The following is a 22,982-nucleotide window of genomic DNA, read 5'->3' on the forward strand; positions in this document are numbered from 1 at the left end:
ACCGTAATGAGCCCTGTCCAGTAGATAAGCAGGTCAAAGGTCAGAGACTGGAAGTGATTTGCCTTGGTCCTCCAGCCAGAGGAGCTAGGATTCCGACCGACTTCTGTTCTCACCCCGAAGTGCACACACTGCTCACATACCCAATTACCCTGGGCCTGAACTGTCCACGGCTGGAGCCGGAGGCGCTGCACTAGCCCAGGCTCAGCAGACATTCTGCTTCCTCAGATGTAATCCCTGGCTTAGCTTCCAGGAACATCACTTCCCTTTCTGTCTCCAAAACAATGGTATGTTCTTTCTCCTGCCATTGTCAAGGGCCTCCTTGCTGCTCCATTGTCCTTAGTCCTATGCCAAAGGGTCCTGAGTCCTCAGTGCCTGGCATAGGGTCTGCAGGGCCATCACTCAGCGCCCACGGACCCCCTGCCCTCTTCCTCCTGCAGGCAGGGCACCAAGCGACGCTTTCAGGAGCCTTAACACCTTTCGGGCTCTTCTGTGCTCTGGATAAAGCCCAATGACCTTATCTGGGTATCCCAGGGCTCCAAGCTCGTCTCCCATGAGCACATATGTTAGGCTTCACCTCTGGCCAAATCTGTTTTCCTATTTCTCCTGAATGTGATTTGGCATTTTCATCACACTTTCTTATTTATATCCTTCCCCGACTCCTAACATACACACACCACACACCCACACACCCACACACCCCCCCACACACACACACACCCACCCCACCATTTACCTGGAATGGTCTTCCACTTCCTCTCTGAGTCACATCCATGTTTCCAGACCCCAGGAAGTCATCCCTCCCCCAAGGGATCATTTCACACCATCCCGGCCTGAGGCACCTACTCCCTGTACCTTCAACAGGCATCACCTTGAAAGCAGAAGCGCTGTCCCGTTTGTCTCTAAATCTGCACGTGCGTCCTTTCCCACCCCCATTTCCAGACACGGCAGGTGCACTGACTCCATTATGAGAATAAGAACAACTGATTCTGTGCCACATCAAAGTAAAACGTAAAAGAGCAAGCGCTTCTTCAACATTGAAAATGAGCTCCGATTTGCAAACATTTGATTTACAAGGGGGTTCTCGGGAGCGTCATTACTGATTAATTAAAGCAGATACACCTTTGTAGTTCTAACAGGAACATGGCAGTCACTCACAAGTGCTGTGGAAAGGTGTAGGTGGTGGTGAACGCAAAATAGGACTCAAAGAATGGGTGCTTGATTGGAACAACCCCTCTCCATCAACCTGTTAACTCATGCAACTGGGTAATTAATGCAACAGAGTTAATAATGAGATGGTTTCTGCTCAGTAATAAATAACACCACGGAGAAGCCCTGTGGCTCTTTATCTAGGCAGACAACACTGCCATCAAATCCTTGACACACTCCTGTTCTGCCACCTACTAGCTGTGTGACCTTGGGCAACTTAACCCCTCTGACCCTTGATTTCCTTATCTGAAAAATAAAGGGATCAAGAATGCCTTCCTCCTGAGACTGATGTAAGTCCCGAGATACAAAACATTATAAAGTGCTTGGCTGGTGTCAGCCATAATAACTATTTACACTTCCCCAATATCCAGGCTAAAGAGTTCCATGGTGCTCATGAGCAAACTGATACTGGAAAAGAAAAAAAGATAAGAAAGCAGCTGGCATAATCACGAGACACTCAGACAATAACGCAGTGGCAGTCTATGAATAAGTCAGGGTAGAAAATTCCAAGTCTGGGCCTCATCTTTCCAAAGTCCATTACTTATTCCTTTTTCCAGTTTTGTTTAATTTTTATTCCTTCATCAACAAGGAGAACCAAAAAGAATATAAGGCACAGGAATAAATAGGATCCAAGCTCTACCCACAGTTTGCAGGTCAGAGTTGAGGTGCAGGAGACAGGATTCTGATATCAATCAAGTACCTGTTAGTGCTTTAACATCAGCAGTTGAACACAGGGAATGCCTTGCATTATTCCCAGGGGAACAGATAATGGGGGCGGCATCTCCAAGTAACGCAGGATATGCAAGGACATCCAGGCAGAGGGAACGGCATATGCAGAGTCACAAAGCCAAGAGAGAAAATGTCCCATTTTCAGAACTGTACGTCCCGTTTGAGACTTGTAAGTCTGAAACTAAATGTCCCATTTGAGAATTATAAGCCATCTCTATCACGGGGAAAGATTCACGTGGGCAAAGTGTGAACAGTGCGTGTGTGTGTGTGTGCTGGTGAGGGGAGGGGGACCAGGGATGCTTATTGCTGAGCAGGAGGAGATGGGCAGGAAAGGAAATCAGAAGAGACTAGAGGAATCAGTGCCTGAAAGAACCCACATGCCTGAAATACTTCGAGAATGTAGGCGTGAGCTAGATTGCCAAACCCTGTGCAGAGCCCCCTTCCTCCAGGAGCCCCTCTGACTTCCCAGAACGGACGGTGGCCCCATTACTGCCCTGACCTCCTATAACGTGTGGCCGTCACCGTCTGTCTGCTTGTCCTTCCACCCTCCCTGTGAGCTTTTTGATGGCAGGGGGCGAGGCCTCATTCCTTAGACATCCCCAGTGCCAGCACGGGCCCTGGCACACCCCGGGACTGTGCTGAATTACGCCAAGTCCCCTGGCTGCGGACGGCGGAGCTCACCTGCCGAGAGGGTGATGGTGCTGAGCTTCACGCGGTAGAGGTTGCTGCGGACACGCCACTGCTGCACCATGGGGTACCCCATGGCCTCGTCGTACCTGATGTCTCCTGGGGAGGGAATAAGGTTACGTGAGCCCCGCGTTTACAGGCCTCACCCCACAACCCCGCCCTGCAGCCCTGGGCTCTGGGGAACGGCCCCCTCTTCTAAGCTCAGCCCTCTGGGGCCGACGGTGGGATCTGCAGCCCGCCTCCAGGCCTCTTCCTTCCTGGCCTCTGACCTCAGCCTCAAGCCGCCCTTTTCTCTCTGCTCTAGAGCTCACATGGCCCCTTTACTCTACAAGCAAGAGTGGGTTTCTGGTTCCACTTAACCCCGGAGGCAATTTACCATGGGGCGCTAGACACTGCGGTGCCTCAGTTTCCCCTTCTGATCCCATGGCTACCTAGGCTGACCTTATTTAGTAGGTGTATCGTGAGACTCAAATGAACTAAGAGCAGCGGGAGCTTTATGGTAACCTCAAAATGTCGGACACGTGTGCTGGGGGCCCACGCATCACCTACTCCTGAGGCTACTTTTGCACAACGACAGCAGAGCGGAGCAGTTGTGACAGAGAGCCCGTGCAAAGCCTCGCACGTTCATCAGCTGATCTTTTATGTCTGCCCATCCTGTACAGACTGTTATTTCCTAACATGGAAACATGAGATGTCCTTTGATGTCTCATAAAACACCTGTGTGCACACACAAAAGCTTCCCATTTTAAACAAGACCAAGACACAGTGGCTAAACAAAGTTAAACAAGATTAAAAAAAAACAGACTGTATAATTTCTCAGCTCCTTGAATAAATTAATATACATTTTAAAGGTACATGAAGCCGGCGCGCAGCATTGTGCAAATGTCTTTGGCGAGGAGCCCCGTTTCCAGGGCCCACTGACACTCAAGTTTCATAGAAGACGTTTTCTGAAACCCAAGTATAGACAAAACATAAAGGAAAAAATAACAAAACAAAATGTTAGCAAGTGGTTAACTTGGTTAGCAAGTGGATGTGTAAAAGATTCCTGTTTTCTGATTTATATTCATCTCCATTTTCTAAATTTTCTACTCGAAGCACTGCAGACTCCCTTTTTTGTAATCAGGAAAAAAAAAAAGACACGAAAAAGAAATGCTAGTCACATCAGCAGTTATTATTTTTGTTGTTATGTATCCTCAGCAAATGGCAGGCACATTTTCTATCCTTTTCTCTTGTCCCCTGGTGCGGAGGCACTTAAAGAGGTATTTGATACCAAGATTAAAATGAGAATCTCATTGGAACAAATGATTTCTTCCTGGACATTACTGCAGTATTAAAGCTGTCCATTACTGTCAACTTCTTCTTCTTTTTTTTTTTTTCCTCCCTAGCCTTTTCAGAAATAATGTAATTTTTTAGAGGCTTTCATTCTAAAGTAAAATATTCATGATCCCCAAAGAGAGGTCCACTGGAGCGAGGTTGTTTTGTTAGAAATATATGCTCTCTCTTTGTCTGCTCTGCCTGTCCTGCCCTTCCTTTGCAGGCACTGGGGAGAGAAGGGGAGAGGGTGGGAGAGGAGGAGAAGGCCATGTTTCAGGTCAGGGTGAAGGAAACAGTTTGCATGGGAAGACTGGACAGCAGTCCCAGGCAGCCTCCGCCCCAACTATTATTATTTTTTTCTAAATGTTTAATCTTGTTTCATCTAATTATTATTTTCTTTTTGGCCGTGCCTCAGCATACAGGATCTTAGTTCCCCAACAGGGATTGCACCCTTGTCCCTTGCAGTGGGAGTGCAGAGTCCTAACTGCTGGACCATCAGGGAAGTCCCTGCCCCATCTATGACTGCCCGTCCTAATTCAGAGCAGACTTGGAGGGGGTATTGGCAACCAGGGCCATCACCAAGAGAACAAGGCAGACACTTCAATGCAGGTTGTTGATGCAGCTTATTTACTTGGTGCTTTAGTGTCCAAAGGGCTTTCCTCCTGGTAGTTTAGACAGTAAAGAATCTGCCTGCAGTATGGGAGACCTGGGTTCGATCCGTGGGTTGGGAAGATCCCCTGGAGGAGGGCATGGCAACCCACTCCAGTATTCTTGCCTGGAGAATCCCCCATGGACAGAGGAGCCTGGTGGGCTATAGTCCATGGGGTTGTGAAGAGTTGGACACAACTGAGCGACTAAGCACCATAGTGTCCAAAAGAAAAAAACAAAACACAAAAGCAACATCATCAAATAAACAAAAACAAAAGTCCCCAAACCTACTACCTCTTTTGATTATCAAAACATTTACAAGTCCAGCTTCTCTGCCCTCATTCCCTCCCTAAACCTCCCCTGTAAGTGATCATCATTCCATCCTATACTTTCCCCACTCCTGGTCCATACTGGATTCCACCTGGAATACAAGCTCTTTCAGTGAAATGTCAGTTTCTTGAGGTCAAGGCCATGGTCTATATTATTCCTACTCCTGCACAGCCTGGTATATAGAGGCTCCAATACTCCAAAACAGAGCCTGATATATAGCAAACTCTCAATAAATATCTGTTTACTGACTCACTCTCTTGCCTCTCATTCCTGACTACAAGCCATCCTTGGTCTTACTCGACTACTGACCCCCTTCTTACCTGATCCTGCCCTAGATTCCCACCCAAGGATTAGGAGTGACACGAAGCCCTGGGATGAGGAGGGGTGTTTTTTCTGATTAACAACAAAAACAAAAAATTAACTCTTAAAATGTAACAGTTCCTTTATTAAGGAACCCCAAATCAAAACAAATAACCCTAAGAGTCTGTACCACTAATGCAGAACCACAGCGTTCTGTACCACAGAGCAGAGTCAGGGCCCTTACAACTTGGAAAAGTCCTCCATAAAAGGGCAAAAGAGGAACTTGGAGCAGATGAGGAGGAGTAGAGGGCATCCAGCAGTGGGGCAGAAAATACAGGCTTCAGGAGAGCCTGCCAAAGAGTATTTCCCTGTAGGGGAGAAACAGAGGTTGTGGGTGGCGGGGGTTGTAGCGAACAGCAGAGGGGAGTAAAAAGGACAGAAGACCTGGAGCCACAGCACCTGGTTCCAGTCCTGGCAGATCTGCTGTGTGACCGTGAGCTGCTCACTTCACCTGTCTGAGCCTGGATTCCTCATCTACAAAATGAGAAAAATAATACCCACCCTACAGGATGGCTCAGTGTTCACGTTCAAAAACAAGCTGCATGACTTAATGTGCTTTAAGTGAAAGAGGTTCCTGGTTGGGGTGGGGGGTGGGGAAGGTCCACTTATTTTATTTTAAATGACTTAAACATGAACTGCATGTTTCTAGATTCCATACATACATGTTAATACATAGTATTTGTTTTTCTCTTTCTGGCATACTTTGCTCTGTATAATAGTCTCTAGGTTCATCCAGCTCATTAGACATGACTCCAATGTGTTTCGTGGTATGGCTAAGAGAGGTGGGAAAGGGTGGGCTGTAGGAGGGAGGTTCAAGAGGGAGGGGACATATGTATACCTATGGCTAATTCATGCTGATGTGTGGCTGATACCAAAGCAATATTGTAAAGCAATTATCTTTCCATTAAAAATAAATATAAAAAAAATGAACTGCATGATCTCACTTCCGTGTGGTATCTAAAACCTTTGAACTCATAAAAGCAGAGAGTAGGATGGTTGGTGGGGGTGGGGTGATGAGCAGACGCTGGCCAAAGGGTCCAGAGGTTCAGTTCTGGGGGTGGATGTGTTTGCTGATCCCACGTGCAGCCTGGTGACTGCGGTTAATAACACCGCGCTGCCTACTGAAGTTTGCCGAGAGGGTAAATCCGGCCTTGGCTCAGAGTCTGGAGTCTCAGGGAAGCCCCCAGTTCTTCACTGCCCCTAAGAGCCCTAGAAACAGCAGGCCCCTTTCACATCCTCACTAGCACAGCGGCTTGGCAGGGCCCATTCTGGACGTGCTGAGTGGCCGATCCTGGAGACCATTGTGTGGTCAGAGGGAAGGCCGAGGGGCAGAGAGCAGGAATCCAGTATCTGTGTGTCTTACCAGTGAGCAGCTGGAGGTCGGGGAGGGGCTCGGAGAGGACCCCCCGGCACTGCTCCTCCACCGGCAGCGGGATCACCAGCAGCCCGTCGGCCAGCTGCGGGAAGTCCTTGATGAAGTTGTTCTCCCTGTGGAGAGGAGCAGAGAGACTGCCAGGTCGAGGAAGCAGAGGCTGGGGGATGGGGGTGTGGGCATGGGTGGGCAGGGTGAAGGGGCTGTGGGGCAGGAGGGCAGGAAGCTCTGAGTCAGAGGAGAGCCTGGTGAGTTGGGGGGTGGTGGGTCGCTGGGATGGAGGCCTCTGGCTCCCTGAATCCCAGCTCCGAGAACAGACTGCTAATGACAGCTTCTAGAATCCAGCAGGCTGGGGCTTGAGTCCCGGCCCACCACTGAGTAGCTGCAGGATCTTGAGAGCAAGCTGCTGGTCCACTCGCAACCTCAGTCTCCTTGTCTATAAAAGTGAGATCTCAGGGTAGTTTGAAACATTTAATGGGATAAAGCTGCCAGCTGCTCAGGACACAGTCTGATGTTCCATAAGCTGTATATTTGGCTGAAACGTCCCCTTACATAAGCAGCGATGATGGTGAGCCAGCATGAGAGGGGACTGAGGACAGCGTGGAGTGCTTGAGGCTGAGCTGGAGAGAATGGCTGTCTGCGTGCTCAAGTGAAAGGATCCCAAGATATCTTTCAGATCGGACTTCTCCTTTCAGAGATGGGCAAACTGAAACCTGGAGAAGAGGTGTGAAACTGTCATGGACAACCAATGGTTCAGACGCAAGACCAGCTCTCCCCGCTCCTAGGCCAGAGCTCTCTCTGTCCCAACTTCTTCAGATGCCTCTGTCCCTCCACTGCAAGGCCACCCCAGCAAACAGAAGAAAGACCTCAGGGCACTTGAACCCTGAGCAAAGGTAGCCTTAAGGTGTGGCGAACGGGGTGACTGTGCATTGCAGGGAGACATGCTTCAATCTTCTAGACAATAGATGTGCCTGAAGTTGGAACAGCCTGTCACTGAAAGGTGGTGAGCTTGCCTTAGCTGGGGGCATGCAAGGGAAACTTGACAGACACTTGGCATGGACAGTATCCAAGGCATTTTCATATTCAAACCTGACTTCTGAGGTCCCTTTTTATTCATAAATCCTCAGTTAGAGACACTGACCACAATCTGGAGAGGAGGAGCGGGGAAGGCGAAGAACAAAGGGAGGGAATGTTTATCACTTCATTTTGCCACCTGGAATACACAGCCTTGAAATGAAAATCAGAGACAGGCAAGCAAAAATCCATGAGGCCAAAGCTTTGAGGCCTGGATCTCGGGCAATTCAAAAGGACACGTGCAAGCGTTGTGTGGCTTGGGTCACCCTCCTGTCTGTGTCCACGTCCCCAGGCACTCCACCCCAGGCACCTGTGAAACGTGTCTTCTATTCATTCATTTAGAGAACACGTTCCCCATGTCTGACCCCTGAGCAGGTCGCACTCCAGGGGCGGACACATTATCCCCACCTTCAACATCACCAGCATCTTTGTCATTGTCGTCCCTCACAATTAGTGACTAAGCTTCTACACTTTGCTAGGACCTGGCTAAGCACTTCACATCCATTTAATCATTTAATGTTCGCAATGACCCAAGTCAGTCATCATTATCTTCATTTTACACAAAAGAAAAAAAAAATGAGGTTCAGAGTTAAGAGGTAGTGAAGCTGGGGTTGGAACCAGGTCTGTCTGACCACACAGCTGGGGAGGTAAGCTGCTGGGCCTGGGACTGTTGACCGGGCCTGTGTGTTTATGATGCCGAGTTTCTGGGTCCAAACTTGTACATGTAAGCATGTTATTCTGTGCATCATGTGTGTGCCCATGTTCATCTACATGTGTGCCTGTGATCATGGATTCTGCCCAGGTGGAATGGCCTTTGATTTGTCTGCACACTTGGGTACGTGGAACAGCCCTGTGAATATAAAAAGAGAGCCTGCCAGGGGCCACGGAAGTGCCCCCAAGTAGCATGCAACCCCAACGAGGGTCTAAGGAACAAAGCTTCCTCCTGTCCCCCTCATGCGGTGGCCTCTGGTTTACAGAGCTTCCCTTAGAGACATAATGAGGTGGAGGGTGTCCCCCTGCCCTAGTCATTCAGCAAACACATGCTGAGTGGAGCCCTGAGCCAAGCACTCAAGGACCCAGAGACAGACTGGCTTCTCCCCTGACCCTTGAGATCTTCCCAGCCGTGTGTGGGGGAGACAATACACCAGCCATGCAGAACAGGCAGTGGGGCTGGTTACTGGGGATTCCGGAGGGCTGGAGGCTTCTGCACGAGACCCAAGGTCTCCTCCTTCCCCACAAGACCCAAACGCTTGTTTCACGAGGGCACGAGGGAGACGTTTCTGAAGACTGGCACCCTGCTCTGTCCACACTGCATCCTTGCTGGGTAATCTGGAGCAAAGCACTCAAACCTCGGTTTTCTCATCTGTAAATTAGGGACCCTGAGAGCTCTTCATCCTGCCTTAATGAAATCACAGTAATAAGGATGATGGCAATAGCTGTTGGCTGAGCACCTCCTAGGCACCAGGCAATGTTCCTTGTACTTTACATGAGCTCTCACCCAACCACGTGAATTAGGTGCCGTCAAACCAGCCCCCCCACCACCCCCAGTTCAGAGGTGGAAAAGCTGAAGCACAAAGCAGTTATGTAACTGCTTAAAACCACAGCTGGGAAGTGGGAGATCTCAGGTGGTCTGACCCCAGAACCCACACCCTACATTACTGTGCAGGTGCAGGGCACTGAAGATGCTGTCCATGACAGTCTCAAGCTCTCAAATCTGGAAGAGCCGAAGCACCCCGGGGTGTGCTGAGCCCAGACAGGCTGACACCGAAAGAAGGGTTTTGTTACTCATTGCGACTTACACACCAGTGCTCCGCTCCACAGGTGACCTCAGGACCCTTATCCAACACCATGAGATGGGCATGATCACACCTCCCCCACCCCCTGGCCCTGCCCCATACAGGCTCTGAGATGTGAACTGACTTTCCTGGACTTACAAGTCGAGTACGTTTGGAAAGAGGGATCTGAAGGCAAGCTTATCACTTTTCACTTTACCATCTAGCATCTCCACTTCACGGCTTCTCTGGCTTTGATTTTCTAATTGCAGAGGAGGGGGACAGTGACCCCCTCGCCAGCCCCACGTTCCTCTCCTCTAAGCCTTCTGCCTTCTCTTTAAGCTGGGTTTGACTCTGTGGGCTAATCTGACCTCTGTACGTGGCAGCACACTGGCCAGCCTCAGGACGGCAGGGGGCCGGCTCATACTCTTCTGCTTGGAGGAAAGTTGTCTCTCTGAGCTTCCAGGCCATAGGAAGGGTCTCGAGGAAAAGCATGGGAAAGAGGGAGACCATGGAAAGATGGGAGTTCTCAAGCTAGTGCAAAGAGCAGGGAGAAGGGGGTGGGGGCGGATCAGGGAGTGAAAAGGTAGCAACAGCAAAGAACAAGGACCTAGGTTGGTCCCTCCCAACTGCGCCCCTTCGCGTCTGCCTGGGCGATGCCACAAGTCCTGCATGGCCTCTGCCAGCAGAGGGCGCCCGGGGCCTTCGCATCAATCAGTTCTCCCCGGAGGCAAAACAGGACACGCGAGGAACGGAGCTGGGGGAGCTGGGGACGCTCCCCTGGGCTGGGGACCCCAGACACAGCCCAGAAGGCAGCTCAGAATCCACCCACCTGGGGAAGGTGACGGGGAGGACAGCAGGGTGCTTGCCTAAACTCAGTTGGCTCGAAAACAAATCCAGATTCTCAGACTTGGGTATGGGTGGGTGCGTGTGTAGTCGAAGCTAACAGGCAACTACCGAATCCTAACAGCCGGAAGATAGGAAGCAGAGTAAGTACTGTCTGTGTATTGATCCTATCTGTCGATCATCAGCTATGTGCTTGGTAGTGTGCCAAGACACACGTGAGTGCGTGTGTCATTTTTAACCGCATGAGAATTCCGTAACTACTATTATTATTCCCATTTTGCACATGAAGAAATGGATACTCAGAGAAGTCTAGGAACTTGTCCACCTGAGGGCCACCATCAGGAAGTGACAATGGGGCTCCTAGCTTAGCATCTGGCACACATTCAAGGCATCAGTCCAGACCACGTGCTCTTGATCCAGAGTAACCTGAGAGCAGGGCAGAGACAGGTGTGCTTCTGAGCCCAGGGATGTAGTCATGTGTGTGTGTCTGCATAAATGTATGTGTCTCAAATAGCAACAGGGGCACTGTTTCTTTGTACAAACCTCTCCCCCCAAATATCCATGAAAATAGTTCCATCTCAACTGATATTAGATGGAAACAGTTCATCAGATGTTTAAAACAGCACATCCTGGGCCCCTGGGTCTGAGGAGAACTCTGGGAGTGGGAGGTCTCTTTGATTCCACAAACTTGGACTGGGGTTCCCCCATGCTACAGGGACTGTGGGGAACCCTCGGGGAACAGCAGGGGGAATGAGCAGGGCTGCCTGCAGCAGAATGCAGGCACTGCGTGAAAAGGCCTCCACCATCTAGCCCCTGCTGCTTCCTTCTGCTTTATTTCATGAAGCACAGCCGTCTGCCCACCACCAGGCTGCACCGACTGGCCTAATGTTCCTCTTGTGGGGCATACTCACTTCCGGTAAAGGATCCACTCCGGATTTGCCTTCTCTCCGGAAAGCTCTTGCCCCGCCCCCACCCCTGAACCAGGCCAACTCCTACTTGTCACTCCGACCCCACATTAATCTTCTGCCCTGGAGAAACCTTCCCTGGGTCACTTCTCCTGTTACACCCTCTTATAAAATTGCTCTTGACTCACAGACTTAGTAAATGATCTTATGGTTGCTGGGGGAAAGGGATAGTTAGGGACTGTGGGAAGGTCATGTATACACTGTTATATTTAATATGGATAACCAACAAGACTGTTGTATAGCACCTGGAGCTCTGCTCAATGTTATGTGCCAGCCTGGATGGGAGGGGGCCTTGGGGGAGAATGGATGCATGTGTATATATATATATATAACTGAGTCCCTTTGCTATCCATCTGAAACTATCACAACATTGTTAATACAACATTAAAAAAAATGTTAAAAACTAAAAAAATTAATCTGATGACTATAAAAAAAATAAATAAAGCTAATTATGAAGCCTGGAAAAAGAAAAAAGAATCTTGCTCTTTTCTTCCATGAAGAGTTTGATGGTTCCTATCCCAGAAGTATGCATGGGGACCTGGCTGGATACCTGCTCTTCCCACTAAACTGTGGGCTCCATGAGGGCCGTTCCATTTTCTGTTGCCTCTCCGGGGCCCGGGGCTTCCCTAGTGACTCAGTGGCTCAGATTCCCTAGTGAATCTGCCTGCTAAGCAGGAGACGCGGGTTCGATTCCTGTGTCCAGAAGATCCCCTGAAGAACGAACTTTCATTTGATGAGCTTTGGTAACTTCATCTGCAAAACAGGAGCGATGAGTTCAACTTCAAGGGCTGAGGAGGAGGATTCACATAGAGTTGTTGTTTTTTTTTTTTTGGCCATTCCACTTGGCTTGCTGGATCTTAATTCTGTGACCAGGGATTGAACCCGGGCCCTCGGCAGTGAAAGCTCAGAATTCCAACTACTGGACCACCAGGGAGCTCTCCCTGAGTTATCTTTAATGCCAGTCCCTCTTCTTGAGTCCCACACCAGATTCTGGATTTCTTTGAGAGCCTCAGAGAGCCCAGCACAGTGCCTGCTCACAGCCTAAGCCCCCCCAAGCATCTGTTCAAGTGTGTGCTGAGGGGGAGGTGGCCTCTTCAGCCCCCATGCCACCAGCACACCACCTCCGAGTCACACAGACCTGGGCAGCATGCCCCCGGAGCACGCGCCTCCTGTAGCTTTCCTGCCATCAGCCTTGCCCTATGCTGATAGGAATGCCAAGCAAGGGGAGCCGGGCTCCTTGGCCACCCTCCCCCACCCCTCACAAGGTTTCACTTCTTGCCTGTCCCCATCTAAGAACACGTATAAGCATTTTGGATATATTAATACACAGCGACCAGCATGCAAGAGCCGATCACCCCTCAGTTCTGGGGAAATTAGCATTTAAATTGAGGTATTTCAGGGAAGTAAATCATACCCCAGAGCCAGCCAGCACTGTCTGCAGCCTTTTCTTATGGAGAGAAGACAAGGAATCTTGGCCTGCGTGCTGCTGAGTTCGCAGGGAGGGGCCACTCTCCCTGGCACTCCGAGGCTGTCCACAGCCATACGAAAAGGGTGCCCCCAAACTCCCAACACTCACGAGGGCATCTCCTCTGGTTTAAACCGGGACCTGTAACTTACCTCCAGCTAAGCTGAGTCTTTTTGCCGAGGGAGATGACCTTGGCTGAGATGCGGTTTCTTCTGGGATCAAGGAGTTGGGGGGCCTGTCCTCCTCGTGGCTTGATCACTGTGTGGCTGGGTGGTTGGGGGAAGCTCCTCCCTACCTCTAGAGCTGGGAGGGGTGGGAGACCGGTGCCAATTATTTGTTTCTCTGAACCTCAGACTGAGAGGCATTGGACTAGATTTTGTAGCCATCCTATAGATGCCAGAATCAGAGGCTCTCATGTTGATTAAACTGATGCTCACACTTGTTCACGCCCACCCCAAGTTCTGCCCTTCTATGAGACAGAAACTGTTCTCATGTGATTTGCTTCTTAATTAGGAGTCTTCAGGCAACTGCTCTGTTCCAGTGTTCCAAACCGAGTCATTCTTTCGTTCAACTTTTCATTCATTCAACATATTTTCACTATTATGTGCCCGGCATTGGGAAAACAAAGAAAAAACAGATGTTCTCCATCCTCAAGGTGCTCACAGTCTAGTATGAGATGCGTGTACAAATGCTTCCTACATACATGTGTATATGTGTGCAAGGTGAATGGTAGTGTTGAAAATGTTAAAAATGAAGACTTTTTCCTTCCCTATAAACCACATTGGTCTATAGCAGCCCACCTGCTAAATCAAAGACTTCCACTCCTTCGATAGAAGAGCGGATGCCTTCTAGAAAACAAAGAGAGCCATCCCTCAGCTTTGGGCTAGACGTCAAAGCTGACTTTGTAGTGTCTTGAGCTAGACAACAGTTTTGAAAGCCAGCCTGTGCTGGGAGTGAAGGTCCTTTCTATATCAAAGGCAGGCCTGGCCAACCCAGATCATAATATCTTATTTTAACATGCAGTTGGTATAGGCTATGACCTCAGGGGAGTTCTCAGAGGACAGAGAAAGGAAGGTGAAAACCCTTTTTCTACCACTAGCATGGGGAGGAATTGCCTAGGAGAGAAGACCAAGGCCAAGCGGCCAAGAGTTCAGGCTTGAGAGTCACTGACCCTATTTCTGGGAGTCCATACCTCTCCTTACTCACCGCAGCCTCGATGGCAGTTCTAACAAATGCCAATAAGAAAAACCCACGGTGATGGGGGTGAACAGCAGCAACAGGGTTTGCTCCCCCAGATCTGAATATAGTCTTGGGGGGTTGTGAGCCCCTTTATCTGACAAGCTGACAGGAGGTCCCATGGCTAGCAGTAGGTGGGCAAGAGACCAGTAGAAGTCAGCTCCCCACCTCCAAAGTCTTGTACCCACAGGGTAGAGAGAATAAGACAAGACTTTCTGGTACAACTCCCCTCCTCCAGTGGAAGCAAGATGGGGAAGGAGGCCTGAGATTAGAACAAGGGTCCCATGGAGAGTGGGGACTTCATGACCTCAGACTGGGCAATGGATTCCAACACATAGCCCCTCTCAAAAGAAACACCTAAGACCATCCACATATCATCATGGATGCCAGCACAAGGGCTGAGAGCCAAGCTCAAACAGGAAATCATCATTTGGCAAATGCCAGCAAGGATCAGACCACACCTGTGCCAAAGTCATTCTCCCCCCAACCCCTGTCTGTACCTTGAGGCCAAGTGGAAGTCAGGGAGACTGCCTAGCAAGGGAAACACAGGGCTGGCTGGTGAGGTGTTCAACTCTGAATAGAATAGACAGTTATCTTAAAGAGTATGTTCTGTACTCTTAATTGGCAAGTTGACTTTTTTTTTTTTTGCTACCAGTAGAAACAAAGCTTGAGGGAAAGATTATGTCAACTGTAAAATATAAAGACTACAGTGTTCTGTATAACTGAGTTGCAGTGAAAAAAAAAAAATGTTTGAACCCTTAACTAGTTAAAGACATGCTGCTACTGCTAAGTCGCTTCAGTCATGTCCGACTCTGTGTAACCCCAGAGACGGCAGCCCACCAGGCTTCACCGTCCCTGGGATTCTCCAGGCAAGAACACTGGAGTGGGTTGCTATTTCCTTCTCCAATGCATGAAAGTGAAAAGCAAAAGTGAAGTCACTCAGTCGTGTCCGACTCTTAGCGACCCCATGGATTGCAGCCCATCAGGTTCCTCTGTCCATAGGATTTTCTGGGCAAGAGTACTGGAGTGGGGTGTCATTACCTTCTCCGGTTAAAGACATGGGTACAGGTTAAAATGTGATAGTTTAAGATTCATAGAAGAGGTTCAGAAAACCAGGGAGGGAGCACTTAACTCAGAGAGGGAAGCCAGGGAGGCTCCCTGACAGAGGTGAGTCTTGACCGACTGGGAGGGGTTATCCAGAGAGACAGTGAGGAAGGGAGGTGGTCGTGGGGTTCAGGCACAAGCAATAACATTGCCAGGCCCAAAGGTGTGGGGGTGCGTGTGCGTACATGCGTTATGGGATGCTAAAGAATGTGGTTATTCTGAGGGCAAGGAGACCCATTACAGGTTTTAAGCAAGAGAGTGATGCCATCCAGCTGGATCTTTAGAATGACTGCCGGGATGCAGGGTGGAGGATGGGCTGGGAAAGGAACAAGGCTGGGGCAAGGGAGAGCGAGTTTGAGTTTTGCAGCAATCCAGCCAAGACGTGATGGAGGAGCTGGATGGCAGAATACAGGGAAGAGGACAGGTCTGAGGGAGCCTCAGGAGGTGGAACCTGCTGGTTGCCATCACCGCTGCACGTGGTGGGGGCTGGAAGAAGAATAAGGGGACGAGCCGGGCAGCGCTGCCTCGGATGGCCGCGCTCTGCCTGCCTGTCTCCATCCCAAGCCTGGTAGGTCTTGGCTGCAGGATCTCTGTGGCAGATCCCCCTCTCACTCCAGAGTCTGGTGGAGACGCAGCATACACCAGCTGTCTGTTCTGGTTTTGAACACCATCCACTCTCCCAGGACCTATCACTGAAGTCTGTTAACTGAGGGCTCAGTGTCCAGCCTTATCCCTCCAATGTGTTTCCCATCCCAGGGCCAGAAGGACTGGCTCAAATGTCAGTCCTAACTCCAGGATGCCACTGGCTCCATGTATTGGTGTTCTGTTGCTATCACGACGAATCACTGCAATCCTCATGGCTTAAAACGACATCAACTTACTATCTCAGAGTTCTGTAAGTCAGCTGTCTGACGGGGGTTTCCAGGCTAAAGTCGAGGTGTCAGCCAGTCGCACACACACTTTCTGAAGGTTCTAGATGAGGATCCATCTCTTTGCCTTTTCCAGCTTTTTGAGAACACCCCCGTTCCTTGGCTCCATCTTCAAAGCTCGTCAAGACAAGTCAAGTCCTTCTGGCATCACAAGACTCTGAGCTCCTCTCTGGCCTCTGTCTTCCACTTTAAGGACCCGTGAGATTACATTGGGCCCACCTGGATTGCATGGGATAATCCCTTTACTTCAAGATCAACTATTAGTAACCTTATTTCTATTTGCACCCTTAATCTGCCTGTTCCATGTAAGATAGTTTATTCTAGGGATTAAAACATGGACAGCCCTGGGGCCATTTTTCTGCCTACCACACTCCAGTTTTGTGTCCCCCCGCCCCAGGACTTTGTTGATGTCTCTCTGTACATTTGGGGGATCAATGCCCCTTCCCTGAGCTTCCACAGCTCCCATCCTTCCCCGATCCTAGCATTTTCACACTGGACTTTTGGTCCTGGTCACTTGGTGTCTCTCTCACTGGCCCAAGAACACTACAGGACAAGGACCACATCTGTTTTATTCACTTCTGTGTATCCAGCCTTGGCACAGTGGCTGAAACACAAATTAGGGACTTAATAAGCGCGTATTCAGTGAATGAATGAATGCATGCCTCCTAGTTGAATGGGATGGGAGTAGGGTTGGGGGGGAGGAATGCTTTCAGCTGCAGTCCTGCGATCCCCCTCCTGTGAGGTCTGGATCATTGTCTCAGCCATCTCTTCCAAATTCATATGCTGAAACCTAACCCTAGCGTGATGGTATTTGAAGGTGGGGCCTCTGGGAAGGCGGAGCCCTGATGAATGGAATGTGTGTCCTTATAAAAGAGGCCTCAGAGAACTCCTTGTCCCTTCTGCCATGTGAGGACATGGGGAGAAAGTGTCATCTATAAGCCAGAAAGTGAGGTTTCACCAGGCACTGAATCTGCCAGTGCCTCGAGCTTGGACACCCCAGCCTCCAGAATGGTGAGAAGTAAAAGTCTGCTGTTTAGGCCACCCAGCCTACAGTATTTTGTTATAGCAGCCTGAACAAACTAGAACACTTTTCAATAATCTTGCAGCTTAAGTATCATTACCTCAATGATACAAGTGAGGAAGCTGGGGTGCAGAGAAGTGAGGTCATTTTCCTAGGGTCATGCAAAATTAAATCAGGACCGTCACCTCACCTCCCCCACCACCACCCTCCTCCCTGACCATGCTCACACCTGTCTTTCTCACTCCTGCTCCACCCTCCGTCATATACAGGTGTGTATTCACATACAAGGGCTTCCCTGGAGGCTCAGTGGTTAAGAATCCACTGCCAATGCAGGAGATGTGGGTTCGATCCCTGAGTTGGAAAGATCCCCTGTTAAACGAAATGGCAAACTCCAGTATTCTTGCCTGGGAAATCCCATGGACAGAGGAGGCTGGCAGGCTACAGCCCGTAGGGTCACAAGAGAGTCAGACACAACTTAGCGACTAAACAACAATGATAATTCACACGCACATACATACACACACAGGATGTGAAGCCCGGGTTTCACACTGCCTAAGTCTTCCCTCTTTAAATGCAAAGCCGCTTCCGCCAGTGGCACCAAACTCACTTTAGCATTCCGGGCATGGATGCTACTAACTCCTGCCCTAGTAATTGCGATCCCTGAAATTGAAAGAAATTGCAGGCTAGAGAAACATTATCTTCTCCTCGGCCGCTTCGCCCCCCATCGCCTCGCCTGTGTGTCAGCGCGGGACTGCTCCTGCTGTCATAACACGGCGAACAAGCTGAGTTGCTGTCATCGAGGCCTCTGCAGCATCTTCCCGAACGGTCCCTCCAGTTCTCAAGAGAAGGAATCAAAGTCCTGAGAGCCGGGCATAACGTTTCAGAGCTGGGGGTGGGGAACGTTTGACATCACTAGATCCAACCTCTGCATTTCTCCAAGCAAGTGCTACCATTATCTCTGTTTTTCAGGTGCTGTAAATGAGATCTGAAGAGGGAAATTGGCCTTACCCCAGATCGCACAGGTGTGCAGGTGCAACCAAGGGAGACCCCAGCCTGCCCCTCTCCTCACACAGAGGTGCAGGGTCTGGTGCAGAATCCCCTGGTCCGAGGAAACAGCTGCCCAGATGATGCGAGGGGCACACTTAGCCCAGATCTCTCATCTCTCTCTCCAGCCCCTGGGCTGCAGGTTCCAGGGTCCCTTCCTCTCCCCCTGGGGGTGGGTCTAGCTGCTAATTTTATCACAGTCAAGGTCAGAAGCCAATATCCCTGTATCTTTAAAAATATTTCTGTGAGCAAAATATTGAATTCTAATTATACATGCATGCTGAAGTATTTGGGGAGAAATGCACTAATGCCTGAAATTTACTTTGAATTACATCAAAAAATAAGATGGATCGATGGGTAGACAGAAGGATAAATATGTAGTAAAAAAATGTATAAAAATGTTAATGACTGAATTTAATGGTAGATATATATGAGTATTTGCTGTAAAATTCTCTCAACTCTATTGATGTTTTAAAATTTTTATAAAATTGTTGAAAAAGTTACAAAAAAAAAGAGATTTCAAGTCCAATAGGATCTTTATATTCTGGTGTCCAGGGCCCCTCCACCCCACACCGTTATTCATGTCTGTCTCAAGGGTCTAGCAGAACAGCAGATATAGAAGAGGGACACGAAAGCACTTGCCAAATGACCCCAAGGGCGGAGGCAACTGAGTCTCCCTAAATCCCAGTGTGTGTTCTCATTGTCCCTCTTGCCTGCTCAGGCTTGCCCTGGAAGAGACCAGTTTTGTGAAGCTGCGCCATGAACTGGCTGTGTGGCAAGTCACTTCCCATCTCTGAGGGCCTTCTCAGCCCTGAGGCCATTACCTCAACTAACACAGATGTCTCTGAACAGCTCCAGCCTGAAGGGCTAAGAGGAAATTCTCAAGAGGAGAAGCCCTGATCCTGTGGACACTGTAGGTCTTCTTTCTTACCTTTTCTGAAACAGTCTTTGCAGCCAGACACACCTGAATTTGTATCTGGGTTCCACCCCCAGTCCCTCGTGTGGTTCTGGTTGCACAGAACGATGAATTTTTTTCTGGGCCACTGTTTGCTTATCAGAAAAACAGGAATATCATTTTTATAAGCAAAAAGGAAATCAATCCTGGATATTCACTGGAAGGACTGTTGCTAAAGCTGAAGTTCCAATACTTCGGCCACCTTATGTGAAGAACTGACTCACTGGAAAAGACCCTGATGCTGGGAAAGATTGAGAGCAGAAGAAGAAGGGGACAACAGAGGATGAGATGGTTGGGTGGCAACATCCAAGTTTGCTCCAGGAGCAAACTCCGAGAGATGGTGAAGGACAGGGAAGCCTGGCGTGCTGCAGTGCATGGGGTCATAAAGAGTCGGACACGACCTAGCGACTGAACAACAACAACTGTTTGTCCGAAAAAAGGGGAATAATGCGGTTCAGATAGTACAGACTCTGCCTGTGATGCAGGAGACCTGGGTTCGATTCCTGGGTCTGGAAGATTCCCTGGAGGAGGAGATGACTATCCATTTCAATATTCTTACCTGGAGAATTCCATGGACAGAGGAGCCTGGTGGGCTACAATCCATGGGGTCACAAAGAGTCGGACACAACTGAGCGACTAAAACTTTCATTTCACTTTTGCCTCACATACTTGCTGCAAAGATTAAGAAAGTCAATAATCTGAACAGCTCAGCAGAAGGCCCGAGACTAGCAAGCTCTCAGTAAATGGTAGCCACTGCTGCTCTAGAAAGCACTGCTCCAGCACAGCTTAGCATTCTTAAAAAGCCTTGATTACGAATAAGAAAGATGCAGATTTTAGAGCTGAAATAGACCTCAAATTCTTTCCTTTTACTCCTTTCCACCCAGCATACACAGCTTGTCCAAGTCACATGACAGAGCTATAATAAGAATGCAGGGCAGGTGGTCACTAATTTGGGATTCTTTTTTTGTACATGGAATTTTTTTTTTTTTTCTGGTTGTTTGATTCTTCTGTAACCACATACCCTACTCCTGGCTTCTAGGAGAGTTACTCATGCTCCGGGCAATGCCCCCAGCCTCGTGTGTTGAATACTTCTCTTCCTACCTCAGCATACACTGAAATTGTTGTGGGGTGTCTATTTCTACCACATTCAGAGACTATGTCTTCTCTCTCCTTCTCCAGCTTCCAGCAAAGCTTTAGGTATATAGAAGAATCTCAAAAACTGTGAAATTGGACCTCCAGTAGGTTGGACTCCAAATTAAAAGAATAAAAAGATGCTTCAATGCTAATTATTAGAGAAATGAAAATCAAGTTACCATAAGGTATCAAAACCATTGCCATTCTGACTGGTCAAAATGACCAACATAAAAAAGTCTGCAGTCATTAAATGTCAGAGAGAGTGTAGAAAAAGGGGAACCCTCCTACAGTGTTGGTGGAAATGTAAATTGGTAGAGCCACTATGGAGAATGGTATGGAGGTTCCTTAAAAAACTAAAAATAGAGCTATGATATGATCTAGAAGTCTCACTCTTGGGCATATATATGAAGAAAACCACAATTTGAAAAGATACATGGGCCCCAATATTCACTGTAGTACTGCTTACAACAGCCAAGACATGAAAGCAATCTAAATGTCCATTTAAAAATAATTGGATAAAAAGATGTAATACATATATACAATGGAATATTACTCAGCCATAAAAAGAATGGAATCATGCCTTTGCAGCCATATGAACAGACCTAGAGATTATCTTCCCTGGCAGCTCATCTGGTATAGAATTCACCTACAATGCAGGAGACTCCTGTTCAATTCCTGGGTTGGGAAGTTCCCCTGGAGAAGGGATAAGCTACCCAGTCCAGTATTCTTAGGCTTCCCTGGTGGCTTATATGGTAAAGAATCCACCTGCAATGTGGGAGAACTAGGTTCTATCCCTGGGTTGGGAAGATCCCCTGAAGAAGGGAATGGCAACCCACTCCAGTATTCATGCCTGGAGAATTCCATGGACAGAGGAGCCTGGTGGGCTACAGTCCACAGGGTCGCCGAGTCAGACACAACTGAGCGACTAAGCACAGCACAAAGATGGTGGTACTGAGTGAAGTAAGTCAGAGAAAAGACATACAGCGTGTGATATCAGTTATATATGGAATCTAAGAAAAGGATACAAATGAACTTATTTATAAAACAGAAACAGACTCACAAACATAGAAAACAAACTTACAGTTACCAAAGAGGTAAGGTGGGAAGGGGGATAAATTGGGGGGCTGGGATTAGCATATACACACTACTGTATATAAAACTGATGATCTGTAAGGACCTGATTTATAACACAGGGAACTCCACTCAGTAATACTCTACTCAGTATTATTCTGTGATAACCTATATGGTAAAATAATCTGAAAAAGAATAAATATATGTGTGTGTGTGTGTATTTATATAAATATAACTGAATCACTTTGCTGTACACCTGAAACTAATATGACTTTGGAAATCAACTATACTCTAATATAAAATAAATTTTTTAAAAAGAAGATGATTCAAAACTTTAACTTAAAGCAAATGATAGGGGAAAAATCAGAGGCACATTTGAACTGACCACACAGCATCAAGGCATTTATCATAACATCATTTCTGATAGTAGTTAGAGAGGGAAAACTTTTTTTTTTTAATCCAAGCCATGAGGGACCCTTTGGAATCTGAACATGTGACCTCAGAATAGCTGGTTCTGGTGTGAATTTGTGGCTGGGGTCACATCTTTGAAAGTTTCTACTTCCCTTTTCTTTCCCATTCCCCCTAGGGTATCTTGGAAGTCTTCCCATATAGCCATCTCTAATGAGCTTTGCAAAACGAGAAAACTACTACTGCAGAAGAAAAATCTAACAGCGACTGCTTTCTTGTTTGCTCTCTCTCTCTCTCCTCTTTCTCATTCCCTTTTTTTTATTAGTCATTAGTAATGGAGGAAAAAAACACCCAAAGGCAGTAGAGAGGCAGCAACATGTGCAGGTCCTTCCTGCAACACTGAGCTAATGAGGACCCCTAACCATCCTTCACTTTCCTTCATTTTCAATTCCCAACACATCTGACATCAGTTGCAGCCTAATCCAGAACCCAGCCAGTGTGGACATCAGCTAGTTTACATGATAACCAAGGTAAAGCATGCATACTGTTATAGGACAGTTGGAAGTGGCTTTTAAGTGTTCCTTAAAAACCAATGGATGTCGAAATTCTAAAGGGACCCAGGAAAATAAAAATCTAGTTAATGAACACACTTTTTGGCCTTTTCAAAATCTGACATCATAATGTAATTCAATTCAGATTTGAAGACCCTGGATCTACCTTTCAACCTTGTTAACTACCGATCACATTGTCACATGCAATCACATGGGCATGCTGAACCTCAGGTTTCCCTGCAACAACTGTATCTACGTGCATTGAGAATGGATCTTAAACTCCATCTCTTAATAGGTATGTGATCCTGGGAAAGTGATTTCATTTCAGGAGCCTCAGTTATCTCGCTTGTAAAATGTGGATCATTATAGTATCAGCTTTGATAGACTCAATTACAAAGATCAAAGGCGTAATGAGCATAAACATCTGGGTATATGTTTAACTGAGTGGCAGTGACTGTTACTATGATTATCATTTATTTCCTAGTAAGAAGGACCACGTTTAAGTCTTGTTTTCCCTGTCTTTTAAAATTGTAAATAAACTGCCACACTTTATAAAATTTGAATCTCCTCATTTGTAGTGGGGACTAAGTAACAGTGCTGGTGATTCTAAGCTGTGGAATTAAATGCATGGTAATGGTGTACCATGGGATGCACATGGTTCCTCATACTATGCACTCTTAACTATCATTATTATTATTAGGAATGTAATTTGTTGTTTTTTATAATATACAGTAGAAAGTCCAAAAGAATCAAAAGCAGCA

The 22,982-nt window shown here is 47.9% G+C and overlaps 1 protein-coding gene across 12 annotated transcripts in view; it reads right to left on the reverse strand.

Moving 5' to 3' along the window:
• The window catches only part of ASTN2 (astrotactin 2), a 1,030,196-nt gene that overhangs the window by 270,557 nt on the left and 736,657 nt on the right, over positions 1 to 22,982 (reverse strand). For all 12 annotated transcript variants that reach the window (XM_045165169.1, XM_045165168.1, XM_045165167.1 and 9 more), the window contains 2 exons: positions 6,638 to 6,762; positions 2,617 to 2,721 (listed from right to left, as the gene is read on the reverse strand). In XM_045165169.1, coding sequence (XP_045021104.1) covers positions 2,617 to 2,721; positions 6,638 to 6,762 — 230 coding nt within the window. The remainder of the gene's footprint in view (positions 1 to 2,616; positions 2,722 to 6,637; positions 6,763 to 22,982) is intronic.

Source organism: Bubalus bubalis, chromosome 3, assembly GCF_019923935.1.
Source record: "Bubalus bubalis isolate 160015118507 breed Murrah chromosome 3, NDDB_SH_1, whole genome shotgun sequence".
NCBI classification, from domain to species: domain Eukaryota; kingdom Metazoa; phylum Chordata; class Mammalia; order Artiodactyla; family Bovidae; genus Bubalus; species Bubalus bubalis.